Source organism: Antechinus flavipes, chromosome 2 (genome assembly GCF_016432865.1).
Source record: "Antechinus flavipes isolate AdamAnt ecotype Samford, QLD, Australia chromosome 2, AdamAnt_v2, whole genome shotgun sequence".
Lineage (NCBI taxonomy): Eukaryota > Metazoa > Chordata > Mammalia > Dasyuromorphia > Dasyuridae > Antechinus > Antechinus flavipes.
Window position 1 is genome coordinate 614376334 of NC_067399.1, and position 26632 is coordinate 614402965.

The window sequence follows — 26632 nt, forward strand, 5'->3', positions numbered from 1 at the left end:
AGGACACCGGAAGAGCGACTACCCGGAGAAGGGGAGGACCACGGCCCCCAGCCTCGCCTTCCAGGCCTCTCCAGTCCTGGACTGACGGGGCCCTGGGCTTGGCTATGGCCCCCCTACCTCCATCAGCGAAGCCGAGCCCAGGGTGACCTTGGACATAGGAGGTATGCCAGTCTCTTTCCTGTTTGACACGGGGGCTTCTTTCTCTGTTCTGCTCGACCACTCGGGTCCTACTCGCCCCTCCCCCCATAAGGTGATGGGCATTGAAGGGAAACTTAGACATTGTTTGGAAACCTTCCCCCTGCCTTGCCGGTTTGGGGATCTATTGTTTCCACATTCATTCTTAATTATCCCTTCCTGTCCCAGCCCATTGATGGGTAGGGACTTGATGATGAAGCTGGGAGCCCAGTTTTCTCTGGTGAGGCCTCCAGATAATTTCTGTGCACTCCTCTCCAGACCCCCCCACATTCCCTGTGAAATCTGGGGGGAAATAGACTCTTCCGTGTGGGACCAGGGCATCCCTGGGAGAGCCACGCATGCCAGTCCAGCCCTTGTCAGATTAAGGGATCCTAGTGTATTTCCTCACAGGCGCCAATATCCAATTAAGCAGGAAGATAAGATAGGGCTTCGGCCTTTGATTGACAAATTCCTCAAATTCAAACTCCTGGTTCCCTGCCACTCCCCTTGTAATACTCCGATTCTCCCTGTCAGAAAGCCCAACGGAGATTACCGGCTAGTGCAGGATCTTAGGGCTATTAATGAAGCGGTTGTCCCAATCCATCCCATAGTGGCCAACCCATATACGATTCTAGCACAAATTCCAGGGAATACACAATGGTTTTCCACCCTGGACCTTAAAGATGCCTTTTTCTGCATCCCTCTACATGAGGACTCGAGATTCCTTTTTGCCTTTGAATGGGCTGAGCCAGGGGAACTTCCCCATCAGCTCACTTGGACTGTTTTGCCCCAGGGCTTTCGGGACAGCCCACATTTATTTGGCCAAGCCCTAGCTAAAGATCTGCGGGACCTTAATCTGTCTGGCAGCAGTCTTATACAATATGTGGATGATCTATTACTTTGCAGCCCGACCAGAGAGGAGTCTCTGACAGCGGCCACAAAGACCTTAAACTTTCTAGCCTCGAGGGGGTACAGGGTCTCCTTACCAAAGGCCCACATTGCCCTCCAGTCAGTCAAATATTTGGGTCACAATCTCACCCCTACCTCTCGATCTCTAACAGAGGAGAGGAAACAGGTTATTTTAAGCCTCCCAGAACCTGCCTCAAAAAGGCAGCTGAGGACCTTTCTCGGCATGGCCGGCTTCTGCAGGATCTGGATCCCTAATTTTGGGATTATTGCCAGGCCCCTCTATGATTCTATTCAAGGTCCTGATAACCTTCCTCTTGAATGGGGACCGGAGCAGGTCAAAGCTTTTAAAACCCTGAAAGCCAAATTGACCTCTGCTCCTGCTCTTGCCCTGCCTAACTTACAGAAACCTTTCACTCTGTATGTAGATGAGAGGCGTGGACAGGCGTTGGGAGTTCTTACTCAGCTTCTAGGGCCCCACCCCAGACCCGTGGCTTATTTTTCAAAGAAGCTGGACTCGGTTTCCCTAGGATGGCCTTCCTGTCTCAGAGCAGTGGCTGCCACAGCCCTGTTAATTGAGGAAGCCTTCAAATTGACCCTGGGTCAGCCATTAGAGGTTTTGACCCCACACAGAGTCCAAAGCATTTTAGAAGCCAAGGGGCATCAATGGCTCTCGAGTGGGAGACTTACTAAGTACCAGGTTCTCCTGCTGGATACCCCTGACCTGTCCCTCCAAGTCTGTCGCGCTTTAAATCCTGCCACTCTGCTCCCTGACGTCTCTCAATCAGAAGAGATCGTCCATAATTGTGAGGAAGTTATAGACTCTGTCTATTCTAGCAGACCTGACTTAAAGGACACCCCCCTTGAGAATCCAGACGGGGAGTGGTTCACAGATGGGTCGAGCTTTCTCGAGAATGGGGAGAGAAAGGCGGGCTATGCTGTGGTGTCCCTTCACGGCACCTTGGAGGCCAAGCCATTGCCTCCCGGCATCTCTGCACAGAAATCGGAGCTCATAGCATTAACTAGAGCGTTAGAACTGGGGAAAGGGATGAGAGTTAACATCTACACTGACTCCAAATATGCTTTCCATATCTTGCATGCTCACGGAGCTATTTGGAAAGAAAGGGGCTTGTTGACAGCAAAAAACTCTCCCATTAAACATGCGGGAGAAATTATGCACCTATTGCAAGCTGTCTATGAACCTAGAGAGGTCTCGGTCATATTCTGTAAAGGGCACCAGAGGGGAGATTCATTTCAGGCCAAGGGAAACAGGCTGGCAGACCTAGCTGCTAAATCTGCTGCCCTTTCACCACTGACTGTGGCCCCTTTAATTCCCCAACTGCCCGAGTCTTTTGTTCCTTCCTATAGCCCACAGGAAAAGGCTCTTGCAGAGGAACGGGGTTTCACCCTTTCTCCCTCCGGTTGGTTTCAAACGCCCTCAGACCACTTCTTAATCCCGGAGGCAAGTCAGTGGAAATTGATCTCTGGTCTCCACCAGGCCACACACCTGGGGAAAAATGCTCTCCATTCCCTGGTGAAACGCATCTTCATGGGACACAAGCTGGGGGAAACAATCAAACAGGTGTGCCAGGCCTGCCCAATCTGTGCCCAGGTAAATCCTGAGGGAGCTGTTAAGCCCCCACCTCTCCTGAAGCCAGTCCAGAGGAGAGGCACGTACCCTGGTGAGGATTGGCAGATAGACTTCACGCATATGCCCCCTTGTAGAGGTTTTAAGTTGCTTTTGGTATTTGTTGATACGTTCACTAACTGGGTGGAAGCTTTTCCTTCCAGGACTGAAAAGGCCCATGAGGTATCTAAGTGCTTGCTGAAGGAGATCATACCACGTTTTGGGTTGCCCAACTCCTTACAGAGCGATAATGGGCCAGCCTTCATTTCTCAGGTAACCCAAGGGGTAGCCAAGGCACTAAACATCTCTTATCATCTGCACTCTGCCTGGCGTCCTCAAGCCTCTGCAAAGGTAGAAAAAATGAATCATACACTTAAGAGGGTCCTTACTAAACTCTGTTTGGAGACTAGGGACGACTGGATAAAGAATCTCCCACTGGGGCTACTTAGAGTGAGAATCACCCCCCGGGAAATACTTAAACTAAGTCCTTTCGAACTTCTGTACGGGAGGCCTTTCCTAGTCACTGATATCCTAATAGATGAGGACTTGCACGGAGTCACTCAGTTTGCTACTCAGCTCAGTGCATTTCAAAAGGCGCTCTCTGAATATGCAAAGGAGCACCTCCCTAGGCCCTCAGAAGCTTCAAACCAAATCTCATCTCCTGTCAATCCAGGTGATTTGGTGTATTTGAAAACCTGGAAGCCCCAGGGATCCGACCCTTTAAGTGTTAAGTGGAAAGGCCCTTACAAGGTCATTTTAACCACTCCAACGGCAGTTAAACTGGAAGGGTCCCCCAGTTGGACCCATATCTCTAGGATTAAAAATGCTGCTTCTGTTACCTCTCCTTCAGATACTCCAGTGTATTCCTGTGAGCCCATTGAGGACCTGAAGTATCTGTTCCGCAAGACTCCTGGAAAAAACTCTGGAGAAAGAAGGCTCTCACTCTAATCTCCCTCTCTCCTCATTATGAGGATTCTACTCCTATTGCTCTCTCTCCAGCTCTCCTGGTCTTACTCCATGGGCCCTCGCTATTGGGGTGACAACTTCCTGGTCAGACTAGGGAACTCTGCGGGGAGTGGGGGTGTCCAGGACTGCTGGGTGTGCCATCACCACCCCCAGGGTGGCCCACAGATGCGACCTAATGCATTTGTTGCAAAGGTCCCATTCCCACGGGCTACTATCTCCTCCCTGGATGCTACCCCCTTTGTACTAGCAAACCCCCAAGGGAACTACTCTGACCCAACTGTCCCCTGCTTCTTGGCTGGGAAGGATCTCACAACTACATATCACCACACTACGGAGACAGTGGATGTCACTGTTTCCCAGGATGGCCAGGTTTATATCCCTGATGTTGGGACACTGACCTGCACCACCAACACTGTGGGTGCAAGCGAGTGTCATCTCTCTCAGACCTGCCGGAATTTCACCTCGGCAACTTGCACCAGCTGTGTAAAAGGGTCACAGGCCAGGTGCACTTTTGATCGTGCACCTCCCCAGAAGGTGACCGTGGGAAACCCATTCTGGGATTATCCTGGCAAGTTCCTTTACGGTGCTTCTGAATCGCCTTCCCTACAGCTTCTCCATAACCTTTTGAAAACTAACCTCCCAATAGATAGAATGCTTTGTGACTACACTCATCCATGGGGCCGAGCAACCAGGAGACTGCTTCAGACTCTAACCTCAGGTACCGTCTGTGCACCTAAGGGATATGCCTTCCTCTGCAAAGTAAGTTCCCAATCCCCCTCCAGTACCTCTCAGAGGCCTATTAAGAGAAATGCCTCTGATTGGAACCCACTCCCACCTGTGATTCTCTCCACCCGGTGCTTGACACCTTTCAAACACTATGGGTCTTGCACCTTGGGCCACTTGATTACCCCTTTCACTGTATACAATGCCAGTGCCCCAGATGCAGCCCCCACTCCTCTGAGGAGACATAAGCGGGGATTCTGGGAAAACACTCTGTGGTACTTGAAGAAAGGGGCTGGGATGCTATTTCCTTGGGTTGGATATTTAGAGCATGAAAGCATTCTCTCCAACCTGACAGCCACAATCCACCAGTTTGCCAACGAAACGGCTCATTCACTGAGGGAGATTCAGGAATCTCTTGACTCGTTGGCTAATATGGTTTTGGATAATCGCATGGCTTTGGATTATCTTTTAGCCTCCAGCGGAGGTGTCTGTGCTCTGGTAAACACCTCTTGCTGCATGTACATTAACAACTCAAGGAAAGTTGAGCTGCGCACAGAGAGAATCTTACAGAAGGCTGCCTGGATGCAAGACATCCATGAGCAGTTGCTCACATCTCCCAAGTCCTCCTCTGGGTGGGATTCCTGGATATGGTCCCTACTGGCACCTATACTAACCCCTCTTTTGATTATTATCCTTCTGCTCATCTTTGGTCCTTACATTTTCAGATTGCTCGTGAAATTTGTTTCTTCTAGGCTACAAGCTGCAAACTTCCAACTTCTCTTGCAACCCGGGAACCCTGAGATAACTGATGGGAAAACTCCGCATCCACTGGACACTGTGGCTGCCGCTTTCAGATCTCGCTTCTCTTCCCCAAGCACCACTTCCCCTTCTTCTCCCCTTTAGGTTGAGTTCTACGACCATTTCCAGCAGGAAGTAGATACAGAAGATTTGAGACCATCGACCCTTTTCCAAAAGAATTTGTGTTTATTGCTTGAGGGGGGAGATGATGAGGATAATGCAGCCTCACCCAGAAGAGCATTTGCATTCCCTGGGAAAGACTCTGTTCCCACATTATGCACCTTTTGGATGCAAAACCTACATTCCCTGGGAAAGACTCTGTTCCCACACTATGCACCTTTTGGATGCAAAATCTACATTCCCTGGGAAAGACTCCTTTCCCACACCCAATCTCAAGTATGTTCCTTTCGAATGTAAAACCCGAATTGTTTTGTTTCTGTATAAGAGTAAGCCCTGAGAAAATGTTTTTCGGCAATTCTTTGACATTGTCCACCAAGAGAACATCTTGGTATCTCTCTCTTTAATAAAGCCTTTTCTTATCACAGCCTTTTGTGTAGCGTTTCTCGCTGCGAACCCGCCCTAACTTGGTGTTATGGAGAACTAGGAGATCAACCCATTTCCCTGCCACGATCCATACCTCATCAGTAGGGAGCCACTGAGGTTATTGAAAAGGAAAGGGACCCAGACCTTTACTTCAGAAAGATCGCTGACAACTGGCGGAGGTTGGAGTCTGGGAAAAAGTCATGGAAAAGACAGAAATTTAGATGTGTTGGGTCTGTTCCCTCATCTGTAAAATGGGCATGAGAATAGCACCTATTTCCTAGAGTTGTTTTAAAGATCAAATGAGACGATATCTGTAAAACTTTTAGCCCAGTGCCTGGAACATAGAAAAGTGCTATCTAAATAATAGTTGTTTGCTTTTATTATTATTACTAACACCTACTTTACAAGGATGTTAAAGAGAATCGATTGAGTTAACTCACAAAAGCTCTTTGCAACCCTTAAAGACTATAAAGTGCAAAATGAAGGTATGACCTAAATTGGATTAGGCCCCGCAGGGGTCTTTAAACTTTTTAAACAGGGGGCCAGTTCACTCTCCCTCAGACTGTTGGAGGGCCGGACTATAGTAAAAACAAAAACTTTGTTTTGTGGGCCTTTCAATAAAGAAACTTCCTAGCCCTGGGTGAGGGGGATAATTGTCCTCAGCTGCCGCATCTGGCCCGCGCGCCGCAGTTTGAGGACCCCTGGAGCGGAGTTTGTTCCACCTGGTGATTCCACATCAGAGAAATCAGGGCTCCTTATCCCACCATTGCAGAGGTGGGGGGCCACGGGGGAGGAGTAGTGTAGATGTGTGGGTTGATTTGATAAATTGCTCTTCCCTTCCCCCACTCCCAACTTTTAATCTTTGTGACTAGATGGGGGACGTGTGAAGGGATCTTTCTGCAAATGAATGTGATGTGAAAAGATATCAATAAACACGCAAAAAGGGACGATCTTGGACTAGATGATTTTCGAGACGCCTTTGAGTTCGGAGGTCGTCATTGCATCCTTCTTGCCCCAGGAGGATTAATTTCACTGGGGGCGGCAGGACAAAGGTCAATCCAATCTCAAATTGCCCAGAGAGGAGGCGGGTCGATTTCCTGGTGACGTCACTCTAAACCCGAGGAAGGTTGCTTAGAAACAGGGGCTGGGAGAAAGACCCGCACAGGCGCATTGCTTCCGAAGGCGACCCTAGAAGGGGAGTAGGCAAAAAAGTCTGGGGCGGAGGCGGCCGTGGGGCGGGTTCCTCTATGGAGACGCCTCCTCCCTCCGTCCTTGGGGAATCTGGACTGTGATTGGGAGACTGACGGGAGGCGTGTCCGACGCGCTGACGTCACGGGGCACGCCGCGTAAACGCCAATGTCGGTGAGATTTCCGGAAGAGGCAGTGACAGGAGCTGCGCTGGAGGGGAGATACTGAGCCCCTGGGGCGGGGGGCTGCTCTCCTGACCGGGCCGCCCCCACCGGACCCGGTTGCGGTCCGGGTCCCGGTCCCGTCCTGAGAGTCGTAGACAGGCCATCCCGGCGGGCCGGCAGCAGGTCGGGTACGTGGGGCTCGGGCACCTGGGCAGCTGCTTCCCCTTCCTTTGCCGTCCTGGGCTTCTCACCTGCGGCCGGCCCCGGCTCTGAGCGCCCTCTGAGGCCCCCTCCCTTTCCCCTGCACTATCCCTTCCCCTTCCTCTGCTCACGCTGGTCTCCCCTTGCTGGGCTCGGCGGGGGGCTGCAGGGGAGCGGGCTTCCACCCTTGTTAGGGGTCAGGGCTGGAGGGACCGTAGGAATAAACTAATAAAAATGGATGGAGACCTTGAAACCCAGAGCGACGAAGGGAGTTGTTCCCCCAATACGGTGTCGGGAGTCTCAGGACATGCAGGTTTGAATCCTGGCTCTGATATTTGTTGGGAAAGTAGCTTAACTTCTTTGTGTTAATTTCTCTCTAAAACGAGGAGGTTGGACCACATCAGGAGCGCTTATTCTTTTTCGGTGTCATGGACCCTCTAAGTCTGGTGAAGCTTCGGAGTTCAGAGTTTTAAAGTGCATGAAATAAAACACAGTACTGCAAAAGAAACCAATTCCGTTGAAATAGTTATCAAAATGTTAAATCAGTTCAAAGATCACTGAACCACCTGATTTCTAAGCTCTTACTCCTAAGGTTTTGTACCAGCAGCGCACACGTTTCTTGTCCAGTGTGCTTTCCACTATGGTCAGTTGAAGGAAAAGAGGCCTTTTGTATGTAATGTCACTCCCTCTCCCAGGACTCCTTGTGACTGATGAGAAGTTTTAAAGTTAAATGTGTCATATTTTAATTCTTTTTAAATCTGTTCTGGTTCAGCTTTTAGACCAGTGGTTCTCAAACTTTTGTTTTCAGTATCTTTATCCTATTAAAAATTATTGAGGATCTCTCCAAAGCAGTTTTTTAAATCTGGGTTATATTTATAGACATTTATCATATTGGAAATAAAAAGTATTTTTGAATTTGTAGACCCTCTAAAAGGGTTTCAGAGATCCCCAGGATTCTCTAGACTATACTTTGAGAACTGCTATCTTAGATATTCAGGGAAAGTGATGTGCTGTATTGGGGGAGGTATCCAAGATTTTGAAGTTGGGAACAAAAGCTATATTTGGTGTGTTACCTTCTCTAGAGAAAGAATATGAAGGATGGTTCTTTTGAATCTCATAAAAGAGTAATTATTGTTTGAAGTAATGACAGGGAAGTTCCAAGAAGTTACCAGATTATCCTGTTGGGGAGTAAGGATGTCAAAGTATTAGTATCTATGGGTAAATAGGACAATGTCTGTAGGAGCCAGGAGATTTTTTTCCATTTTTTTTTCTCTTGTCCACTCCTTTTCTCATTATTGTGTTTGTGTGTAATATTTCCATTCTAACAATGTAGGATGCAAGCAGTAGAACAAGAGGGGTGTGGGCCAGAGGGGACCCCCACTGCCAATCCCGAGGCCCAACCTGATTCTCCACCTGCCCCACCTAAGCCTCCAGGGCTTGATCTCTTCAACTTGGTCCTGTTTTACAAGAGGCTTGTTCTCTACTTCGAACCCCTTAAGGATGCAGGTGATGGGATCCTCTATTTGCTCAGGTATGGTCTTCTTGGAGTAGGGATACCTGGTCTCCTGCTTCTTTACTTTGTTGCAATAGCCATTTTCAGAAACCTGGCCTGTATCACAATAGCTTAGATTTATTCCTTGTTCTGGGCAGCCAAGCTAGGTAGCCTGTTTTTAGTCTGAAGCACTTGGTCAACAAGCATTTATTTAGCACCTCTCTGTGCTGGGCTCTGTGTTTAGCTCTGAGAACTCAAATAATTGTGGGAGACAATACCTGAACTAAAGCCCAGCTTCTTGAACTGTGGGTTGAACTATGGGGTCTCATAACTGAATGTGGAGGTTAGTTGTGAAATTATGATTTATTATCATTAAATGTTTGATTTGTATACCTATATTCTGTACCTGGTGTCATGTAAGATTTCCTGGGTAAAAAGGTATTGTGAGTGGTAAACATTTAAGAATCCCTGCTTGAAAGGAATTCACAGTCTATCAGGGAAGACAGTATGCAATATAGCAAATTTACGTATTTTAGTGGATCTTTTTTTTTCCTCCAAGAGAAATATAACTGAAACGTTACTGGATTAATCTTTCCCCCCCATCCAAAAAAAAAAAAAAAAAGTCTACAAGAACCTGATTTCTGGGAGCCCCAGGGTATGAGATAAGCTTGTTCTTTGACTCTGTTCCTCTGTTAGTAAAAAGCACTCAGTGTTGAAAGGGTTTTAACCTTGGTCTGTAGTGATGACATCAGATCCGTATATAATCAGCCATGATTTCCTAAGAGGCTCTTCTTTTGTGAGCATCCCTTCCTGTGGGTAATAGTTCTATCACCACAAAAGTCTTTGTAAAGGGAGAAGTTAGCATGGAAGAAGCTTTAATGATAGAGTGGCTTCAATAGAAATATGGTATTTTTCACACCATAAAGAGGTTGAGGTTTTAGGGTTAGTTCTAAAGAGCCTTCTTATTTCCTATCTATTATATCCTTGTTAGCTGCTATCCAGTAATCAGTGGGACTTGATTAGTTTAATGTTGCCAGTAGTCAGATATTAGGTGCAGCTTGCAGAGAAATATCATTACAGAGAGTCTTAAGGTCTTTTTTTTCTTTCAAAATCAAATATATTTATATGAAACCAGAGAAATTAAGTTTATTTGGAAAATGAGGAAATAGTCCAATTAGATAGAATAAATGGTTTTTTGAAAGTAAAACTTTAACATTCTTAATTGTCTTTTTATATTTGTTTATATTGCTTTTGACTTCTATTTCTTGGCTTCTTTTCACCCACTTTTTATCTCTTCTGGGCAGTGATTACCTTATGCTCACAATCAGGAGATTAGGTCTGTCATAGACAGATGTTTTGCTTTTCTGAGTCTTTTCTTTACTGGAACTGAACTTCCTTCTAAAGGGGATGCTTGTAACTATTCTGTCTTCCCCAGATACTCCTACATCACTCAGGGTCCCTCACTTCAGGAGAATGATAAGACTAAATTATAAGGGACCTCAGAAGTCATTTGGTCTGGTCCACCCTTATCCTTTTTGAAATAATTAAAAAAATTTGTTGAATTTGTTCCTTCACAGGTATACTTTTGTAGGTCTGCCCTGGTGATAGTCTAGAGGTCCTTTTTTTTTGCCATAGATCTCTTTGGCAGGCTGGTGAAGCCTGTGGACCCCTTACTTAGAAGAATGCTTTTAAATAAGTGAAAGAAATGAAAGATAGAGGTTACTGAAAGGAAAGATATAAATTTTTTTTTCATTCAAGTTCATGGATCCTCTGAAATCTACCCACAGATTCCCCCAGTGAAGCACCTTATTCTAAATCCCCCAAGATGATCATTCTTCCAATCACAAGGATTAGGATGTGACTTGTTCCAGAGACATCTCCCCTCCCACTCCTGACATACTTATTAGGGCCTGCCTCCTCTCCCTCCTCACTTAATTAAAGGAAAAGCCCACTCATTTAGCATTTCTCTTCAATCTCACATGTCCTGTCTTTGCTCCTTGCTGTCTTTGTGGTGTCATACAGAGTTTGCTTTCATTTCTGATATTCTGGAGGAGGGAATGGAACATCATCTTTACTGATCAAGGTTTTCTGTGTTGTAGGTGGCAGACACCAGTGTGTTCCCTGCTGACCTGCTTGGGTCTCAATTTCCTCTTCTTAACTCTGAATGAGGGTAAGAATTGGTTTGGAGGGCTGAGGGAGGGCCCATATATTAATGAGAGGGAGAGAACTTGCAGATTGGGGGTGGGTGAAAGCTAATCCTCTCTTCGTACTTTGATATTACGGAAGTGTTTAGCATGCTTAGAACAGGTCAGGGAACAATGGCATCCAGCCCTGGTGCTATGCCAGTTATAGTGTCCTGTCCCTGCTCTCTTTTGTACCAAACATCTCTTCTGGATGGACTCATGGCCTCCTTCTATCTTTGCTTCCAAAAAGCTGATACATCAAGGCAAATGGCTTTTAGAATAGCAGCTATGTGGAGACAGTGGAGAATCTGAGTTCAAATTCTGCTTCAGACATGTACTAACTATGTGACTCTGGGCAAGTCACTTAGTTTCTATTGTTTCTGCTGCCTTATCTATAAAATGGATAGGATAATAGCTCTCACTTCCCTAGGGTTGTTTTGAGGCTTAAATGAGATCATGGTTCTAAAGTAATTTGCCAACCTTAAAGCACTCTCTAAATATATAGCTATTAGCTATTATTGTGCCATTGGTCTATGGATTAGAAAGAACATGAACAAGAGTGAGGGAATGATCACAAATGATTGGCGAATGGGAAGTTGATATCCCTAGTTGTGGAAGGTTGTAGTACTGATCACATGTATCAAGAAAAAGTTGAGGTTTGAAATTTTTGGAGAATATAAATGATCAGATCAACAAGTGTATATTAGAAAAGGATAGAGCAAGCTAAGTTGTGACTGCATTATGGATGGCAGCCTGGCCAGTATAATTATATGTGAACCTTTTTACACATGCCTGAAGTGCTTCTGGTTTTATCTAGGTAACTGTAGGTAGGATCAGGCCTTCCATCTGTCTAAATCAAAAAGGACAGATTGCTCTGACAAACATGTCATCCATAAGAATTCAGAAATGATGTACTTTAAATAAGATTAGAATTTAGACCTCCCTTCCTTTGTACTAATACTTGCTGAGAAATCTGCAGACACTTCTACATTAGCATATATAATGTGCTGAGTATAAAGAGATGATACTTGACATGATCACATAATCACACATTCTTAGAGTTGTAAGGGACTCTTATTTGAACAAGAATCTTTTTTCTAATTCACTGACAAATGATCATCCATCTTTGCTTGAAGACTTCTATTGAGTTCTTTAATCCATGATCTCCCAATGCTTTTAATAGTTAGGATTTTTTTTTTTTCTGATATCTAGTCAAAATCAGCCTCTTTGAAACATCCACTTTGTGCTCCTTATTTTGCTGTTAAGGGCCCAGCAACTAATACTTGCTTGATCACATTTCTTTGTGCTAGTCAACCTTTAATTCAGGGGCTAGAAGATAGCTCTATTTCTTTCTTTCTTTCTTTCTTTCTTTCTTTCTTTCTTTCTTTCTTTCTTTCTTTCTTTCTTTCTTTCTTTCTCTCTGCTCTTTTCTAAAAAATAATAATAGCTTTTTATATTTCAAAATATATGCAAAGACACTTTTCAGCATTCACCCTTGCAAAACCTTGTGCTCTACACTTTTCTCCCATATTCTTCACCTCCTCCTTCCCCTAGATAGCAAGTAATGCAGTATAGAGTAAACATGTGCACTTCTTTTAAACATATTTCCATGCTGCACAAGAAAAATCAGATCAAAAGGGAAAAATAATGAAAAAGGAAAAAAGCAAGCAAGCAAACAACAAAAATGATGAAAACACTACGCTTTGATCCATATTCAGTCTTCATAGTTCTCTAGATGTGGATGGCTCTTTCAATCATGCCTATCAGAATTGCCTTGAATCACCTCATTGTTGAAAAGAGCCATATCCATCATGTTGATCATCACCATTTGATTATATACCTTAACTTATTCAGCCATTCTCCAACTGATAGGCATCCACTCAATTTCCAGTTTCTTGTCACTACAAAAAGGGCTGCCACAAACATTCTTGCCTATGTAGGTCTTTTCCCCTCTTTTATGATTTCTTTGGGATATAGACCCAGTAGAGACACTGCTGGATCAAAGAGTATGCACAGTTTGATTGCTCTTTGCACATATTAACTCTTTTCTCAAAATTAAATATTTCCAGCTTTTACAAATGATTCATATATTCTCTTCATCATTATGATCACTTTGCTCCGACTGTTCTTCAGCTTCCCATTGTCCTTCCTATCACCTACCTAGTCCAGCACACTGTGCCCCTCCTAATGCAGTCCAGTCTTGCATTAGCATTTTTTAATCTGCCAGATGTCTCTGCTGATGAATACTGATTTTGCAGTCCACTAAAAGTCCCAGATATTTTCAGATGAACTATTATTCAGCCATGTCATTCTACTTCTCCTAAATCTTGTCCTTGTGAAGTTGAGATTTTGAACCCCTATGTAAGAATTTATATTTAAATTTATTACATTTTATCTTACTTAATTTCATCTTGTATTCTATTTAAGATCATTTTGGGTCCTGACTCTGTAATCTGTTGTCTTAGCTATTCCTCCTAGCTTTGTAAAGTGGAGAGTTATACTGTTCGTGATTGTGTACAGGTTGTTGCTGGGCATGTCATCAGAGCCAAGCAGAGATTCTTGAGGAAAAGACATTGAACAATTAAGGACTTATTTGAATCCAGTCACTTATCCACTTTCTAATTCACTTTACTGTCATCTCCCTACCTTGTCCACAAGAGTAGCATCAGTAATAGTCCAGGTAAATTGTCACTATAGCAGTTCCCCCACTTTTTTGTCTAGTAACTGTCAGTAAAGAAAACTCGTTATTAAAATTTATTATTAGTTTGACCAACAAACGTAAAACATTACAGTGTACAAAGAATAATAAAAAGAGGATTTTGTCTGAAACTGTGAGCTTGAAATATATATAGGATTTTACAGAAGCAACAAAATTGCCTTATTTGTGTCCCCTTTAGGGATTCTTATTTCAGAAATGTTTTCTTGATGTTAAACTAGCACTTACACAATTCTTCTAAGTTAACAAAGTTCTTTCCAACTATTATATTATTTGATCTAAACAGTAACCTTGGGAGGTAAGTGCTATTATTTTCATTTTAGAGATGGAGAAACTGAGGCAGAGAAGAGATGAAGTGACTCATCCAAGATAGCACAGTTAGCAATTTTCTGAGACTAGTTTTGAACTCTGGTCTTCTTGACTCCAATACAGAACTTTACCTACTTTGTCCCCACATGCTACTCTTTCCTTTTCTTTTATTTTGCATTGTTACCACTATGTACAAACTCCCATATAAAAGCCTTTCCTTGTAACACAGATATGGACATTCAAAACAAAAATATATTGGCCATGTCAGAATATGTCCCTCATTTCTCCAATAAAATGACAGTGACTTCCTCATTGTGACTGGTAACTGTTGCCTAGAGTTCTGTTGTTTTCAAAGTTGCTTCCCTTTAATTATTCTCATTATCATTTGAATTGTTTTTCTGGTTCTTTTTAAGTCACTCTGCATTAGTTCATGCAAATTCTTTTTTTTTTTTTCCATGCAAATTCTTTTGGTTTGGTCTTATTTGCCATTTCTTTAAGAGTATGGTAATATTCCATTTCATTCATAAACCACATTTCGTCCAGCTGTTCCCTGGTTGATGGGTATTTACTTTGTTTCCAGTTCTTAGCTACAACAGAAAGTGTTGCTATAAATATTTTTGTGTGTGGTAGGTCTTATCCCTTTGTCTTTGTATATGCTTGGTAGCCTTATTACTAGGTCAGAGAATGTGTACATTTTAGTGATTTTTTGGCATTGTGCCAAATTGCTTTCTGGAATAGTTGGACCAACTATAGTGCATTAGTGTCTATCTTCCCACATTTCTTCCCGGCACTTGCCATTTTTATCTTTTATTGTTGTCCATCTGATGGATATGAAGTGGGACCACGGTTGTTTTAATGTGCTTATCTTTTAATTATTAGTTACTTGGAGTATTTTTTTTTTTTTTTTATGTGGTTATTGAACCAGAAGCTTTAGTTTCTTCATTTAAAAACTGGCTGTACTTATTCTTTGATCACCTTTGCCTTGATGCTGGGTCTTTGTTATAACTGCTTCCTTTGCTATATATTCCTTAATCATCCCTTTAATAACAGATTAAAGAATTTTAACTGGTTTATCAACCTTTAGTTTGGAGGTCCACATGTTTCCTTCCCTTTTTTTTGAAAATCAAGACAACTATTTTTCCTTTTCTAGTCTTGCAACCATTCTCTTATTCTTCATGTTTTAAAGATCACTGACAGTGACTCAGTAAAGACATCTGCCCATCTTTCCAATATCCCAGGACATTGTTCATTTGGGCATAGTCACTCAGTCTCATCAAGCCAGCGAGGATTTTACTTATTATTTTCCTACTTATCTTGGCTGTTACCTTCTTATTAATCATATTTGTTTTGCCCTTTGCAGTCAAAAGAACGTTTTTCTTGGCAGAGAAAAAAAAAAGAAGCAAAATAAGAGTTGAGCAGCTGTTCCTTTTGACCACTATTTGTTATCATTGCTGCCCATCTCCTGGGTGGTGGGTCTACCCCGTCTTGGATTTTCCTTTGCTTTCTTTTTCCTAGTCTAGCTAAAAATCCTTTTGTTGTTGTTGTCTTTGACTTTCCTTGCTAGCCTTTGCTTGTTCTGAACTTTAGCGCTCCTGACACTATTCTCACCATATTATGCCATTTTTTTTTGCATTTATTTCATCTTGCTTACATCTTTTACATGTCTTAAAAAAAAAATCTAATGAGTTCCTTATGTGTTCATACCCATTCCCATAACTCTTCTTTGTTTCTCCTTATCAGAATTTATTTTTTCTTCCTCAAGTAGTTAACAGTTTAGCCAGAAGATAAGACATGTTCACACAAATAATCCTATTTTGACTTGTACTGTAATAAAATGCAGAGGAAAAGTGTTGGCTTTTTTGAATAGTTAGTTTGAATTTCAGGTCCAAGTGGATTGTCTTAGTTCACAACTGGCTGGCCTTCTTCCTCTTTTATCTGGACATGAAAATAGTCCCTTGAGTGTGCTGCTAGGCCAGGAGCTGATGCTGAAATCATAGGGAGAATGTTTGACTCTGACTGGTGTCCCACATTGCTGCCAGTTCCTGGGATGCCCTGCAGACTCGAGAGTTCCCTTGTCTGACCTGCGGCTCTTTTGCATTTAGGTGCCTGGTACTCAGTGGGTGCCCTGCTGATTTCTGTGCCTGCCCTGCTAGGCTACCTGCAGGAGGTATGCCGGGTGCGCCTCCCGGAACCCGAACTGATGCGGAGGAAGTATCACAGTGTGAGGCAGGAGGATCTGCGCAAGGTGCGGCTGTCACGGCCTGAGGCCGTGGCAGAGGTGAAGAGCTTGTGAGTTCGAGGCACCAGCTGGGAGAACGGGGGCTGGGGGAGAACTGGCCAGATGGAGTTGGGCTGACTTGGGCTCAGACTGGGACCCCAGGAGAGCTCACCAAGTTGACGTGGCTTGTTCCTGCCTTCCTTTGTGATCTTCTCATTCTTCAGTTGTGTTTAAAGAAGGGCACTGACCTCTGCTCCTGGGCTCACTAATGAAATCATGTGGTCTGGGCTCCTCATGGCTGCTTCTCTGTGCCTCTGCAGCTTGATCCAGTTGGAGAGCTTCCTGAATCAGTTGTGCTCTAGATGTGAATCGGTCTATCGAGTGCTGTACTGGGAGAACCCAGCAGTGTCCTCACAGTGAGTTCCGTCTCTCCCTCCTCACAGGGAGCCTCGAGCTGGTCCTACCCCTTGGGTACTTGGCCCCTAAAAAATGGGGTTCTGGGCCAGGTGATCTCAGATCCCTCCCAGTTCTTTTGTTCTCTGACTGATAGGATTAACATTGATGAGGCTCTAGCTTGAGGCCTGAGAAAAGCTGATGGGTTACCTTATGGGGAAGGAGAATTAATTTCTTCAGTAGGTGGAGAAGGGGAGCTGGAATGTCTGCACTCCCTTAGGTCTAGCCATACAACATATTCATGGACAGAGGTGCTTCGAGCCGAGCTTCTGGCTTTGCCTCTTGGCTGCTGTGAAACGGGGGGCTGTGGCTGTGGCCGTGGCCTTTGGGACTGGCTCTTGGATTCCTGACCCCGATTCTCTCTGGGTGGGCCTGGGCAGGTCGGCGGGCCCCTGAGAGCGCCTCCTTTGTCAGATGGGCCTGGGGTGCTCCTCGCCTGCCTCGCTTGCAGTGGGAGTGTGGAGAAGGCCCCGCAGGGGTCAGTGCTGGGCTCTGACAGGCCGAGGGCTTCCTCTCTCCAGGTTCTATGGGGCCCTCCTGGCCTCCGTCTTCGTGCTGTATGTGTTTCCCCTGTGCTGGGTCCTTGCCCTTCTCAACAGCACCCTCTTTCTGGGAAATGTGGAGTTCTACCGAGGTGAGCACTTCTCCCCAGGGTGGAGGTGGGGGTGGTCCTTCTGGATGCCACAGAAAGGGGCACCTGGAGGCCGTAGAACACCTGGGTTTTGGCCTGTTTGCCCCACCAGAGGGCAGCACTCTACCAAAGAAGTTCCTCCCCTCATGGCTCCAGGATGGAGGCTGCATCTCTGACACGTCCTGGCTCACTGCTTCTGGGCCGAGATTGATGACAACGGAGTGACTCGTGTCTTGTAACAGTCTCTCCACTGAGATTAGAGCCTTTTGATGTAGCGATTGCTGCAGTTTGTCCGCTGTCTCGTGCTCTGAAGAGACAGTCTAGGGACATCTGAGTCATGGCATGCTGGTGCAGAGATGTGTGTGGGCCTTGTTTTTTTGTGTCTTGTGAGTTGTTTGAACCAAAAAATATCATCACCTGGTGGCAAAAGTGTGCTAGACCCCTCTGTACTTAGAGTGACTTTTTTTTTTTGGCTGTTTGCTGAGGCAATTGGAGTTAAGTGACTTGCTTGGGGTCACACAGCCAGGAAGTATTGTGTCTGAAGCCAGATTTGAACTTAGGTCCTTCTGACTTCAGGGCTGATGCTCTATCAACTGCACCAATTGCTGCCTCCCTAGATTGATTCTAAAAAAAGAAATTATTTATACATTTTTTTTTGACAAGGCATTTCATCAACAAGCATCCAGAAAACCCCACCTTTAAAGTATGTTCCTTGAAAACAATTAAGCAAAATAATCTGAGAGAATGTTACTGATCCACATAAGGTTTTCACTTCTCAATGTTTACTTATTTTTTAAAAATTATTGATATCTTTTGCATTTATGTGATCTGCATAAAGCCTGATACTATATGTTATGGACTTATAGTCCCCCTCCTCTGCAAACAAGAGAGGGCAATTAGACTGGTTTTTGAACTGTACTTAAAACCTTCTAGTTTCATAGTATCTGCCAGAGTTTGAATTCAGTTGGCATAACTTTCAAGGACCCAGAATCACATTCAACATCTAGATGAGAGGAAGAATTTTGTGAATGGGAGAGGACATTTCCTATGGAGGAGCATCCTTGCTGATGAGAGATCATAGATCATCTAAATTTTAAATGTAGATAGGTGCTTCTTGGTTTGTCTTTCTCCATCAGCTATTCTTTCCCAGACAGATTGAGGTGAGAGGAAAACGGCAAGAACATTATCTGTGGAGAGGTGGTGGTTTGCTGAATTAAAAACTATTTAGGCTACTGATCAATCAGGGAGTGTTTATTGAGTGCTTACTGTGTGCCATTCACTGTGCTAACTTTCTGGGACACAAAGAAAGACCTTCAAGAAAGGCAATGGAGAAATCTCTAAAGATATTTTTTATTCTGAATTGGTACCTTTGCCTCACTTGCTCCTGGGTAGTAGTGGCAGAATACCGGGCTTCCCTGCAGCAGCGGATGAACCCTAAGCTACCAGTGAGTACTGAGGAATGCCTGGAATCAGACAGTGGGGGAAGAGGAGCTCTGTTGGACTGCAGTTCAACCCCTACTCCCACCGAGGTGAGCATCTACTATGGGGGCCTTGGAACCTGTTCACCAGTGACCTTCTTGAGGGTCATTGTCCCTTGGGGCTGTGCTAGATCTTGCCTGGGCTCTTCTGGAATCCTTAGTCTTTCTTGACCCCAGCTTCCATGCATTTTTAAAGGCTGAATTGGTTTTTGGTTCCTGTTTCTTCTGAGAAGGTACCTTTCTAAGTCTCCTATTTCAAAAACAGTTTCTTTAGCATGTCTCCCTGGTGGGAGCAAGCATCTTTCTGACCAGGTATTCCCCTTTCTCGATGATTGATGTTAATAATGAAATATCTTCATAGGTGATATCCTCGGCTTTTCTTCACAGGACCTCACACCAGGCAGTGTGGAGGAAGCAGAGGAGGCTGAGCCAGATGAAGAATTTAAAGATGCTATTGAGGTGGGCATTTTTTTGATAGAGCTTTGTACCCAAGGATCCAAATAGGCTCATAGCCTAGGCACTTCTGGAGCTCCAGTTTTCTTTTTACTCTTCCAAAATAAAGGACTAAAATCTGGGGTTTTCCGTTTAGGAATTTTCTTGGTTCTGGAGTTTTTGCCTTCTCTGAAATCTTGGTTACAGTCTTTTTTCCTAGTGTTATGTTACTAGGCGCCCTTCATGGATAGCCTGCCAGATCTTTGGGCAGATCCCTTTCTTATCAGTAGCTTTGATGGTTATTTTGTGAAGAGTTGGTAGCTTGCTGTCTTCTATTTTCTTCTTTCATTCTCAAAAACCTACCAGCCCATTGGGAATCCTCTTGAAAAGGGTGGGGAAGATCTTGGGGCTTCTGATGGTAAGGAAAATAGAGTCAGGACTTCCCAGAGCTTGAGAGTAGGTTTTAAAAATGGGCACTCACGGGATAACCTCTCTGAGCCCCACTCAGAGCTCCAGGATGGTTGACTTAGAGTAGTCCACATCTTGCAGCAGTCTCTCCCTTCTCCTGGCTATCTATCTTCTCTTCTTTTCTCTCCTTCTCCCCCCTGCACCCTGGGAGGCAGGAGACCCACCTGGTGGTACTGGTGAGTATGTCTGTGTTGATGGGGAAGGGATCTGGGGACAGGGTGGATGGTTGGACTAGTTGAGTCTTTTGCTTGGCTTTGTGCAGCCTGCTTCATCTCTGCTGTTCTTACCCAGGAGCTCTGTGTCTCAGGGCCCAGTCGGCAACTGGGTAGGGATAAAAAGTTCTTTTCCCACAGGAGGATGACGAGGGATCTCCCTGCAATGTGGAATATGATTTGGCCCTACACGACAATGGTTTTATGAGCAAGAATGAAGTGATTCGAAGCAAGGTGTCTCGACTCACTGAGAAGCTCCGAAAACGTTATCCCACCAACAATTTTGGTATTTGGTTGAAGAGAGCAAGGGAAAGTTTTAGGGCAGAGGAGGGAAATGGAGGCTGAGAATTTGGGTGGTGTTTAGCTCCAGAGATTAGTGTTTGGGTGGGTACGTAGAATTGGGACAAATGCAAATCAATATTGGGGTATAGAAGCTGAACTTGGGCTCTTCCTTACTTGTTCTTATAGCTTGATGTGAGTTTTCAGAGAGGTAAGGAGAGTGATACCAGATCAGACGCCCCAGGAATTGTAAAAAAAATTGACTCTGAGATAAATTGTATTTTAGGAAGATCTGAATTCTTATAGAAATACTTAAGACCTTGCCTGATTTGCCTCTTCAGTTCTAAATGGAAACAAGGTGAAGCACACAGCTTTTTCTATCCCAGAACTTAGCTTATTGTGTACTTGTGGAAAGACTGTCAACTTCAGGTCTATGTATTTTGGATTTTGGTTAACCCTAAATTTGTTGGGGAAAAGATATGTACGGAGCAGCAGGGAGTGACTGGCTGGACTACTGGAGGCCTGGCTTAGGACTCAGGAACTTGAAGGCTAGAGCAGCTAAGCTTCAGGGAATGTGAAGGATCTTTAGACTTTGGCTCCTCCCTGTTAACAAGTCTTGGCTGAGAGGTCAGAAAGGCAGCCTTCTTTTTCCAATATCCATGGCACCAACAGCACCCAGGGCACACCCATGGTATCCATATCATATACGATACCCACAATACCATGGTACCCACGGTACCCACAGTACCCACAGTGGAACAGATTTGGAGTGAGCTTGATTGAGGAGGTCTGACACCTGTAGCTCCCAGCTGAAGCTACATGAATTGGTGGTTGATTTGAGTTATGCAATTAGAAGAGTCTGATTTCCTCTCCTTGCAGTAACTGATGGCTAAGGACCTCTTTTCCTTCTTTGTTAGATGTCTTGTATCTTCCTTCCCTGTTAGCATGTGTCACTTTGGGCTTGGAGAAGCCTTTCTGGGGCCACGTAACTTGCAAGAGCAGTTATTGCCTCTTTGAGGCTCTTCTGTTATGTTACCTCAAGTTCCCCACCCCACTCCGTGTCCTTCCCCCTCCCTCTGTGCAGCTTCGGACTGCACAGATTCTAGGGCAGTAGCCCTGGGCCTGCTGGGTTTGTTGGAGCTCTGGCCAAGGAGCTCCGTCTCCCTGGGCTGATCAACTTCTGGGTCAGCCATCCACTGGAGGGGGCTAGAGCTGTTTGGGAAGAATGAGCAGCATCTAACCTTGGGCTCTAGCCTGGATTTGGGGTGAGGGGGGGATGTCCTGATAGGGCAAATTCCTCATCTCTCTGACTTCATATTTACCTTAAAAACATCAATCATTGTTTCATGGCCAGGAGGTCTTGCTTGGGCCCTCCTATTTTTCTCTATCCCTGATGCCTGCTGTTTATCATCACACTGATTAATTTAGATGGGAAATATTTATTTGGTTGGAGTCAGGGTCTTTCCAAATAGGGGCAAAACCTTTTTTTAGGCATTGGAAGGAAGCCAAGGACCTTTTATTCCTCTCTGATCCCTCCTGTGATGCTGCCAGAACTTCTGCTCCCTGTGACTATGTAGCAGTTTCATCAGCTTCTCTGACCCTACATGAAAGTGTTTGCTCTTGAGGCCTTCTTGGTCAAGCAGAGAATAGGACCTTGTGGGGAGAACATTCCTAGAAGAATGCGCCAGAGCCTTGAATCTGAAGTGCCCTTCTTAGGGCAGTCCCCTCTCTCTTCTGCCTTCGTCAGTGGGTCATGGCCCAGACTAGAAGCTTTGGGGGTCTCCTGGAACTAACTTCTTACTGGCGGTAGTGAGCCAGAAAGGCCATAGGCATTTATAATTATAATGGTGACTATCATTACTATCTGCTGAGCACTGTGCAGTACAAAGAAATACAGCCTCTGCCTGCAAGGAGCTCACCTAATGGGGAAGATGACACATAAAAAGGAGCTGAAAATCCAGATGCTGCTTCTGGCTGCCCTGGTTTCCATCTGTGGGCCTTGTCGTGGGACAAGGGCTGGGTTAGCCTTCCATAGTGGCCATGTGGGAGCCAAGGCTTTCTGGATTCTGCAGAGAATGGCCGGCCTTCCCCTCCTCTGTCCAGAGCAGCTTCTCACTCCATGCCTTAGCCTCCCTTCTTTTATCTCCCACAGACTTCTCCATTGCACCCTGGAGCCCTGAGCTCTCTCCCTTTTGGCTTTTTCCTCCATCCTCATTGCTTACAATATAGGAGTAGCTTGCCCTGCAGTCTACATTGCAGGGAATTTAAATTACTTCGGTGAATTTTCAGGATGAGAGGGAGAAACGGGGCCTTCAGATTGGGAGGGGGCATTGCCACCTTTAATATAAGCCTGGTGGTCTTCAAAGAACAACCCTGGGAAGTGATGGGGTTTGGCAGGCCAAGGGACCAGCTCTTTTCTTTGGATGTGAGCAGCCCATGCAATCTCCCCCCTTTGTACTTCTGAAGTGACACCTGATCCCAGGCAGAAACAGTGTCTTTTCAGCGCCTCCTTTTTGTTCACCACTTACTTTGACTTTCCAAGGAAGATGCCTGAAATCAGGAATCAGCTAGGCAAGGGACCTCTAGGCTGGATGAGAAAGGGGCTTTCAGGGCAGGCAGAAGGGTTAATATTAACCCTCTGAGGTCAGTGGATGAGCAGGGTGAGAGGGTGCTTTGGTGGCAGAAGGGGCAGGGGAAATGGGTTTGAGAGGCATACAGTATCTTCAAGGCCCTCATTCCTTCTCAGCCTAAACCACTCCTTTGGCTCACTTAAGCTTTCAGGAGGATATCCTCAGCTTTAGAGCCAAATATACGGCTTTTAGCTGGTCTTGCCAGCTTGAGTGGCTTGAGAAATTGTTCTTAATGTAACTTTTTCAGGGAAAATTGGGGATGTAGAGGAGTGAGTAGAGGGTCAGGGGACTGGGTCAGGTGAGAGGGTGACCTTCTGCCTCTTATTTCTCAGGAAACTGTACCAGCTGCTCTGCTACCTTCTCAGTGCTGAAGAAGAGGGTGAGTCTTCCTTAGCGGGGTGGCTGTGAGTTGCAGGGCCATCCTGGGCTTGGTTCCCCATCAGATCCAGGCTTCTGCTTTCCTGACTGAGCTTCTCTCTTCACTAGAACTCACCTCTGTCCTGTCAGCTTAGGATTGCAGCCATAGGCTTGTGCCCAGATATTTGGGCACCCTCAGATGGCATCATAGTACTCTATTCCTGGGCAGCTGCTGGAAGGATACTCAGACATAGAAGCAAGGGAAAGAGATCTAACAGGGAAAAAAACTAATGTCTTTACCTTGAATTTTGAAAATGGTCTGCTATAATTTATTGTGTGTCAAGTATGGTGCTAATTAGGCACTGATGTTTAGTTTAATTAGAAATTGAATCGAGTTGGAGAGATGATAAGTGATAGAAAGTTTTCTCAGCCCTCAATACCATTGTCCTTCCTGTTTCCTTCCTGTCAGTTTCCTGATCTTTCTGTAAGGCTCATGCTCCAGATACCTATGACTCAGATGGGGGTGGCAGAGGTTCCCTTTGACTTCTGAATGAGCAGATTTCCAAAGCCTAAGAGAAAGCTCAGATTGCCAAGCGTTGGAGGCTTAGGATGTCACCTGATAGCCATTGTACTTCCCGGTCTTTTTAGCTGGGCCATGAAGCCCCTTGGGGTCTCCTTCAGTGAACTCTCTGCTGGGGGAGCCTGAAAGTTGGGGCCTAGAAGCTAGAAGATCCAGCTGTTGGGAAGTTGGGGTGAGCTCTAGTAGTCCAGGAGCCAGGGAGCAGGGCTCGGACCACCAGGGAGAGACTCACTTGTGCTGACCTTGGCTGGCTCTTCTCTTCACAGCGCAGCTGTAGTAACTGTGGAAACAGCTTTTGCTCCCGGTGCTGCTCCTTCAAGGTCCCCAGGTCCTCCATGGGAGCCACAGGTGAGTGAGTGACTGCAGGGGTGGGGGCAGGTAGGGGAATAGTATAAAGGAAAAGAGGGGGATGAAGGTGAAGGCACGAGGGATTTGGAGCCCAGTTATAGGAGTCTTGTTTACATTTTTCAGAAAAATTCTAACAGTGAATAATGTGAATGCTTTATTAAAGTTGCCTCTGGTTCCTTGGGAGAGAGCATTGTTGTCATGGTGGCCATGAAATCCCTAGGATTTCTCAAGAACTGCCGTTTCCATGGAAAAGAAATTTAAAGGTCAAGTTAGTTAGGAAGTGAGGAACAATGGGACGGCCTGTAGTTAGTGATAGGGAGGGGTTGCTCCTCCTGGCCATCTGCAGGAACTCGTAAGAGATGAGTGTTCTTGTGGTCGGGGACCGCGATGGGAGTGTGGGATGCCTCTCACTGAATTCTTTCTTCTTTTCAGCCCCTGAAGCACAGAGAGAGACTGTATTTGTGTGTGGTTCATGTAACCAGACCCTGAGCAAGTGAGAAGAGAGCCCTGGGGTGGCACTTGGGAGCCTGCCCTGCTCACCCTCCTCTCCTGAGCCTGCTCCAGAGGCTAGTTAGACTCCCCAGACCCCTCATGCCAGTGTGTGGAGGTAGCTGGGCAGAGCTGGTATGAACATTGGCTAGGTGCCTCCCCTCCCTTTCTCCACCTGGGAGATGCCCACCCGGGGTCACCGATGACATTTCCAGCTTCTCTTTGTGTTCCTCTGGGTGACTGGAGTGATGGCCCCCTCCGGTTTCTGTGCGGGGCAACCCCTGGATTGCCAAAGGTGTTGGCTGGGACAGCGGGCTAGAGGGGAAGCGAGACTGGATGGGGATCAGAGTGGGCAGCAGTTGGGGAAGCCAGACCTTGGCCTTTCCTTGTGAGTGTGGATTCCCCTTCACCCTGTGGCCTTTATGGCATTGGCAGTTGTGAAGGAACCCCAAAGCTAGGAAGGAGCCTGCATCGCACATCAGCCCGGAGGGACAGAAGCACCTGAGAACTCGACCCCGGGGCCTTCCAGGAGAACTCGGGCAGAGCTGGAGGGGGGGTAGCTGTAGCCCCCCTATCCGTGGCATTTCACTGCTCCTCAAGGGCTGCAGGTGCAAGGTATTGCCCCCTGACCTTTGGCACTGTAATTGTCAAAGGGTCCAGAATGAGGACTATGTGAGACCAGTTAGAAGCCAGCCATTAACTCTGTGTGAGCTGGACAGAGAGGCATTAATTTATGACTGCAGCCTTCAGCCCACCCCGCTCCATTCCCACAGTCGCTCCCTTGGAAAGTAAGACAGGGAAAGGAACTTGTGAATCCCATGTTATCATTCTGACTCTCAGCCAGGGGAGGCAGCTTGGGGAACTGGCTAGCTTGCTACCATTTGTTCTTAGGCCTCTGTAGACGTCCCTTCTGCTATACAGTCTCCCTTTAAGTGGACTGGATCCCTTCTTCACGTTGCCCGGGCTCCCCTCCTGTGTCATGGATGCGCTCAGAGATGTAGTGGTGAAGCCAGGAGATCCCTTTGATCCTCTGGGCTGGGGAGGTACAGGAACCTTCTGGCCACAGCTCTGTTAAGGGATTGCTTGATGCTGACCACACCCTTGATTAGTTTGGGGCAGATAGCTACTTTCTTGAGGACCAAATGGCACTTCCTAGGCTATGAGTCTGATCAGGTTCTCTTTCTACACTGGCACTTCCCTCTCTATATTGGAAATATTTATTTATTTATTACGTGGTTCTTGGGAACAGGGTGTGTTGGAACTAGATTAAGGAGGAACCTGGAAATGCCCTTAGCCTGAGACTTTCTGGAACTATGAGGTTCCTTCAGACATAGGACTTAGGAGGCTGAAGTATTTCAGGTCCTCACACTTTCCCCGCCCCCTTTCTCCCCTCTCCCCCCCTTCAGTTGGAAGCACTCCTGGGATATCCAGGGGTCTACCAGATCTTTGTGTCTCCTTTTCTGCCATTCTTCCAATCTCTCCCTTTAGAAGTGTGAGCTTGAATATACTGTGCTTTACACTGGAAGTGTGCTAAAGAAATCTCTGTGTACATGGAGACAACAATAAAAAGCATCAGGCCATTTGTGTTCTCCTTTCAGTTCTTGTAAACCTTTCCTGTGGAGGCTGGGTAATTGAACCTCTCTCTTTCTTCCCTGCCTGTTTTCTGTGTTGGGTCCATCTTGATAAACGGTGGCATTTTGTTCTATGATTGCTTAAACTGAGGCTTTTGCTGATTTGTTCCTCCCGTTGTCTCCTTATTTAAAGACCTGCTACCACCATGGCTGTAAACGGAAAGTGGCCATCCCTTGGGTGAGATTTTAGGGAAGGTGATCTCTAATCAGCAGGAGATGGCATTTGAAGGCTTTTCTCCCCATAGCTAGAAGAAATGGGTCTAGAGCTGGGCCAGACTTGTGGCCTTCTAAGAGTAAGAGGTGGGGCTGGGTCAGAACAGGGGGACTAAGTAATGTGGGTTTTGGTGAAAATAAGGACCAGGCAAAATGGACTGGGCGTTGAGGGGACCCAGTGGTCAGCAGCAGATGCTGAAAAGCAGGGCTGGAGGGCAGAACT

At 45.7% G+C, this 26632-nt stretch overlaps 2 protein-coding genes across 6 annotated transcripts; both read left to right on the top strand.

The window, feature by feature from the left end:
- The first annotated feature begins 3316 nt into the window (after nt 1-3316).
- On the top strand, nt 3317-5738 carry LOC127547153 (uncharacterized). Its single transcript, XM_051973974.1, has 2 exons — nt 3317-4432; nt 5122-5738. Exons 1-2 carry the CDS (start codon nt 3674-3676, stop codon nt 5146-5148), a joined length of 786 nt encoding a protein of 261 aa, XP_051829934.1. The 5' UTR covers nt 3317-3673; the 3' UTR covers nt 5149-5738.
- A 1335-nt stretch (nt 5739-7073) lies between these two features.
- ZFYVE27 (zinc finger FYVE-type containing 27) lies at nt 7074-26145 on the top strand. 5 transcript variants are annotated; one of them, XM_051981818.1, is made up of 13 exons: nt 7074-7277; nt 8624-8821; nt 10882-10952; nt 16093-16279; nt 16529-16624; nt 17183-17295; nt 18688-18821; nt 19158-19229; nt 19826-19846; nt 20024-20168; nt 23124-23170; nt 23995-24076; nt 24509-26145. In XM_051981818.1, exons 2-13 carry the CDS (start codon nt 8625-8627, stop codon nt 24571-24573), a joined length of 1230 nt encoding a protein of 409 aa, XP_051837778.1. In that variant the 5' UTR covers nt 7074-7277; nt 8624; the 3' UTR covers nt 24574-26145. The 5 variants fall into 5 exon arrangements, with proteins under 5 accessions (XP_051837778.1, XP_051837776.1, XP_051837780.1 ...); XM_051981816.1 differs by having other exon boundaries at nt 7075-7277; nt 18685-18821; XM_051981820.1 differs by having other exon boundaries at nt 7075-7277; nt 16144-16279; nt 18685-18821.
- The last annotated feature ends 487 nt before the right edge of the window (nt 26146-26632 follow it).